Consider the following 5,899-nt stretch of genomic DNA (forward strand, 5'->3'; position numbering starts at 1 on the left):
TTATTTGCTTTGATTGAGATGGACAACACTATAATTTAGAATCTTCCTTACCCCTGTTTCCATGACTCAGTAAAGTATATTAAAATTTCCTGATATGATTATTGCATACAGAACTACTTCACATTTGTGGTGAAGTGGTCATTTCCTCAAATGGCTTCCTGCCAAACTTGATTGAATCCTAGGTAGGTTAGTAGTTAAGGGATAGAAATTTTCTTTCCAATGGTTCCTTTTCTCTTACAGCCATCATCACCAGGAAATTAAAGACTATGGCTAATTTTACTATGAATGGGTTTCTTCTGATGGGATTTTCTGCCAAGCCTGAGCAGGAAATCATATTTGCTTCTCTGTTCTTAGTCTTATACATGGTGGCAGTAACTGGCAATATCTTCATTATCGTTGCAACTTCCATGAACAATAGCCTTCACTCACCCATGTATTTCTTCCTGAAACATCTCTCCTTTTTGGATCTGTGCTACATTTCTGTGACTGTGTCAAGGTCCATTTGCAACTCTTTTATGCATAGTGGCTACATTTCTCTTGGGGAATGCATAATACAGTGTTTTATTTTCTCTCTCTGTGCTGTGGCTGAGATGTCCATGCTGACAGTGATGTCTTATGATCGCTATGTGGCCATCTGCCTTCCACTGCGCTACGAAATCATCATGAATGTCAGCAAATGTGTCCAGGGAGTCCTAGGTGTCTGGATCAGTGGGGTCATTTCTGGAGCCATGCACACAGCTGGCACTTTCTCCATGCACTTTTGTGGTTCCCAGATTCATCAATTCTTCTGCGACATCCCCCAGCTCCTGAAACTCTCTTGTTCAAATGACCATATCAATGAGGTTGGGGTCACTGCTTTTTTGGCTCTTATGACCTTTCCTTGCATTATCTTCATTGGACTGTCCTACATACAGATATTCTCTACTGTGCTGAGGATGCCATCTGCTGAGGGCAGAGCTAAGGCCTTTTCTACTTGCCTTCCCCACCTGGCTGTCGTCATTTTGTTTATTTCAACCAGTGCCTTTGAGTTTCTCAAGCCACCTTCTGACTCTTCAAGTGCACTGGACATTTTGCTCACTATTATGTACACAGTTGTGCCTCCAACACTCAACCCATTTATCTATAGCTTGAGGAATAAACCCATGAAGGAAGCTCTCAGTAAGGTTTTCCAGAGGAGAAAACATAACCTATTTTGTTGAGGTACATGTTTAATTCTTTTTGGGGAAAAGTTAAAAATATATTGGAGCACTTTGTGATAGAAGTGAAAACAACTGAGTTTATGAAAGAATCAAGACTGAGTAATAAATCTTAGGAACAACCTCCAGGAAAGGTGACCAATCTCAGCTTCTGCAGAGAAATTTTATTATTTTCACAGAAATTTCGAGAGATGGATGTGTTCCTGTCTCATGTATTTCTGTGTTGTCCTCTATGCCTTGAGGAAAACAGGGAAAGTTGTTAATATTTTCCCTATTTAATATTTCATCTTTAGGGAACTGGGAGTTTTAGTCTTGCCATAAACATTAGCTGTGTAAACATTTGAATCATAGTTACTTATGTATAAATAGCAATGACAGTCATTTGATAAAAAGCTAATTTTGAATAAGGGCTTAACAAAAGTAAGGAATATTGCTAGACACTTAAGTAAAGTATATACTTTGTCTGAGGCTTGGATACAGGGAGCAGCTTCCCAGGTGGCGCCTTTACCTACAGCAGCAGCAGGTGTGCTGTGCTCCTGTCTGTCTGTCAATCATCCTTATTTTCCTTTTCCCCTAACTAGGAAATATTTCTCCTTTGCCTTTCTCTCCTTTGGGGAAGAGACCTAGAATTCTTCCAGGATTTGCTGTAATTCCCACTTTCCTTCCACCTTCTTGGAAGGGTCACCGGGAAGCACCCTGACTTTTCCTTCAGGATGGATCCAGGTGCTGCCAATATTCCCTGCAGTTTCTCTCAAGTGATTGACAAGCTTTCTGTATTTTCAGTGACAACATTCCTACACCTGGTTTTTCACATTTTGGCCAGGCAGATATTGGAAAAGAATGAAATAATTTAGTTAATCTAGATTGCATTTCACTGAAATGACACTTTTTCTCTTGTTTTCTCCCCCAACTAATGAAGGGAACTGCGTTCATTTGGTCCCAAATCCTGTGAGTTGAAAATAACAATCCCTTTCCCCAAACCGAGAGTCCTCTAATGCTGATTCTTAAGTGTACTTTTTTCCCATTATACTGTTTGAAGCGTGAGCATTTTATCCTGGTCTGTTCCCAACCTATTGATTTGAACACTGAGAGTCCCAAGCTTCACACATATTTTTCTGTCTCTCAGAGTGTTCCATATAATCTTCCACACATACAAATATTTTATAGATATGTTCTATGAATTTAGACATAATTGTTAATGTTCTTCAAAATTATCTTACCACAAGTCAGATTAATTTATAACCCTAAGAATTTAACAAGGTAGCTCCAGCTCAACTGTTTACCTTTCCAAAAGACTAGCTTAATTTTATTAGTTATGAAGTAGAATAAAGACATAAAATTATACTCAGAAATTTCATCTTGTGCATTTTCAGTTAATCTTAGCAAACATCTTTAGTAAAACAAAGCTAGTATTGGATATTCTTGTTATTTTTTTAAAATAAATTTTATTTTTATATTCCCCATACAATTGCAAACCCCTTATTTTGACCCCAATCCCTATCCTCGCCACCCCCACCCCCCATTGAGTGTCTCTGATTCATAGTTTTTGTTGATTTTGATTTTCACTTTCTTATAGTTATTCATTTTCCTGGTCCCTTATTTAAGTTTTCTAGATTCCTGCTATGAGTGAGACCATCCGGTATTTTTCTTTTTCTTTCTGGCTTATTTCGCTGAGCATGATCCTTTCCAGCTTCATCCATGTTGCTGCAAATTGCATGTGTTTATCTTTTTTTGAATTCTGAGTAATATTCCATGGTATATATGTACCACATCTTCTTGATCCAGTCACCTATTTTTGGGCATTTGGGTTGTTTCCAAAGCTTAGCTATTATAAACAGTGCTGTTATAAACATAGGGGTGCAGGTGCTCTTTGGAATTGATGTTTCTGTGTCTTTGGGTAAATACCTAGGAGTGCAATTGCTGGATCATATGGAAGCTCTATGTTTAGTAGGTCCAGAAATCTCCACACAGCTCTCTATAGTGGTTGGACCAGTTTGCACTCCCACAAAAAGTGCAGGAGAGTTCCTTTTTCTCTACATCCTCGCCAATATTTGTTGTTGCTAGTTTTTTTACTATGTGCCATTCTCACTGGTGTAAGATGGTATCTCATGGTAGTTTTGATTTGCATTTCCCTGATTACAAGTGATGTTGAACATTTTTTCATATGCCTGTTGGCCATTCGCATTTCCTCTTCAGAGAAGTTTCTTTTTAGCTCTTCTGCCCATTTTTTGATTGGATTATTTTCTTTGTTGTTGTTGAGTCTCATCAGCTCTTTGCAGATTTTTGTGATCAGTCCTTTATCATTAGTGTTGTGTGCAAAAATGTTCTCCCAGTTGGTGGGGATTCTCTTTGCTTTTGTTATTGTCTCTTTTGCTGTGCAGAAGCTCTTTAATTTGATGTAGTCCCAGCTGTTTATCTTTGCCTTCACTATCACTGCTTTGGGTGATGTGTCTGTAAAGATGTCTTTGATGTGCATATCACGTAGTGTTTCGCCTATATTTCCTTCTATATATTTTATGTTTTCAGGTCTTATGTCTAGTTCTTTAATCCATTTTGAGTTGATTTTTGTGTATGGTGTGAGGTAGTGGTCAAGCTTCATTCTTTTGCATGTAGCAACCCAGTTTTCCCAGCACCATTGATTGAACAAACTTTCTTTGCTCCAATGCATAGTCTTTGCTCCTTTGTCAAAGATTAGTTGACCATAAATCTGTGGGTTTATTTCTGGATTTTCTATTCGATTCCATTGGATTGTGTGTCTGTTCTTGTTCCAATACCATGCAGTTTTGATGATTATGGCTTTGCAGTATAGTTTGAAGTCTGGGAGGGTGATGCCTCCATTCCCTTCTTTTTTTTTTTCAGGAGAGCTTTGGTTTTTTGGTGAATCCATATGAATTTCATCAATAATTGTTCTATTTCTTTGAAGAATGACATTAAATTTTTATTGGAATAGCATTGAATCTGTATATTGCTTTTGGTAGGATGGCCATTATAATAATGTTTATTCTTCCAATCCATGAGCAGGGGATGTCTTTCCATTTCTTTGTGTCTTCTCCTATTTCTTTTAACAATGTTTTATAGTTTTCTTTGTATAGGTCCTTTACCTCCTTTGTTAGATTTTTTCCCAAGTATTTGATTTTTTTTGTTTCGATAATAAAAGGGATGGTTTTTTGATTTCTTCTTCTTCAGATTTATTGTTTGTGTATAGGAAGGCTAAGACTTTTGCGTGTTGATTTTGTATCCTGCCACTTTACTGAACTGATTGATGAGTTGAATTAGTTTTCTGTGGAGTTTTTGGGGTTCTCTATGTATATTATCATATCATCTGCAAATAGTGATAGTTTGACTTCCGCTTTTCCTATTTGGATTCCTTGTATGTCTTTCTCTTGTCTTATTGCTCTGGCTAGGACTTCCTGTATCATATTGAAAAGCGGTGGTGAGAGTGTACATCCTTGTCTTGTTCCAGATCTTAATGGACATGCTTTCAGCTTTTCACCACTGAGAATGATACTCGCTGTTGGCTTGTCATATATGGCCTTTATTATGTTGAGGTATGTTCCTTGTATCCCAAGAATTTCAAGTGCTTTTATCATGAACAGGTGTTGCACTTTGTCAAAAGCTTTCTCGGCATCTATTGATATTATCATATGGTTTTTATATTTCTTTTTGTTGATGTGTTGGATAACGTTGATTGATTTTCAGATGTTGAACCATCCTTGTGTCCCTGGCATGAATCCTACTTGGTCGTGGTGAATTATCTTATGGATACATTGTTGGATTCTGGTAGCTAAAATTTTATTGAGGATTTTTGCATCAGTGTTCATTAGTGGCCAGTAGTTTTCCTTTTTTGTGTTGTCCTTGTTCGGTTTTGGTATTAGTGTAATGTTGGCTTCATAGAACGTGTTTGGTATTGTCCCTTCCTTCTCAATTTTTTGGAAGAGTTTGTGAAGGATAGACTCTAATTTGTCTCTTAATGTTTGGTAGAATTCATTTGTAAATCCATCACGTCCTGGGCTATTGTTTTTTCGGGAGGTTTTTGAATACCATTTCAATTTCGCTGCTTGTAATTGGTCTGCTTAGGTGTTCTATTTCTTCTTTATCTAGCTTTGGGTGATTGTAGAGTTGTAGGAATTTGTCCATCTCCTCTAGATTGTTGAACTTGTTTCCATATAGCTGTTCGTAGTAGTTACTGATTATTCTTTTGATTTCTGCTGTGTCTGTTGTGATTGCTCCTCTTTCATTTATGATCCTATTTATTTGTGCTTTCTCCCTTTTTTCCTTTGTGCGCCTGACTAGGGGTTTGTCTATTTTATTGATTTTTTCGAAGAACTACCTCTTGGTTTCATTGATCTTTTGGATTGTTTTTTTAGTTTCAATTTCATTTATTTCTGCTTTGGTTTTTATTATTTCTTTTCTACTATTGGGTTTTTTTTTGTTGTTCTTTTTCTAGATCTTTGAGCTTTGAGATTAGATTGTTTCTTTGAGTTCTTTCTTGTTTCTTGATGTGAGCCTCTATTGCTATATATTTTCCTCTTATTACTGCTTTTGATGTATCCCATACATTGAGGAAATTGGTGTCCTCCTTGTCATTCAATTCAAAGAAATTTTTAATTTCTTCTTTGATCTCCTCATTGGTCCAGTGATCTTCCAGTAGTGTGGTTTTCAATCTCCATGAGGTGGGAGAGTTCCTTGCCTTCTCTTTATGG

The 5,899-nt window shown here is 37.0% G+C and overlaps 1 protein-coding gene across 1 annotated transcript; it reads left to right on the top strand.

Annotated features, from left to right (window-relative positions):
• Positions 1-266: 266 nt before the first annotated feature.
• Positions 267-1,199, top strand: LOC311188350 (olfactory receptor 14J1-like; the record flags this gene model as incomplete). The annotated part of the gene is made up of 1 exon (XM_084259454.1): positions 267-1,199. One exon carries the CDS (start codon positions 267-269, stop codon positions 1,197-1,199), a length of 933 nt encoding a protein of 310 aa, XP_084115580.1.
• Between the last annotated feature and the right edge of the window lie 4,700 nt (positions 1,200-5,899).

Source organism: Talpa europaea (genome assembly GCF_964194135.1).
Source record: "Talpa europaea genome assembly, chromosome: 2".
NCBI lineage: Eukaryota > Metazoa > Chordata > Mammalia > Eulipotyphla > Talpidae > Talpa > Talpa europaea.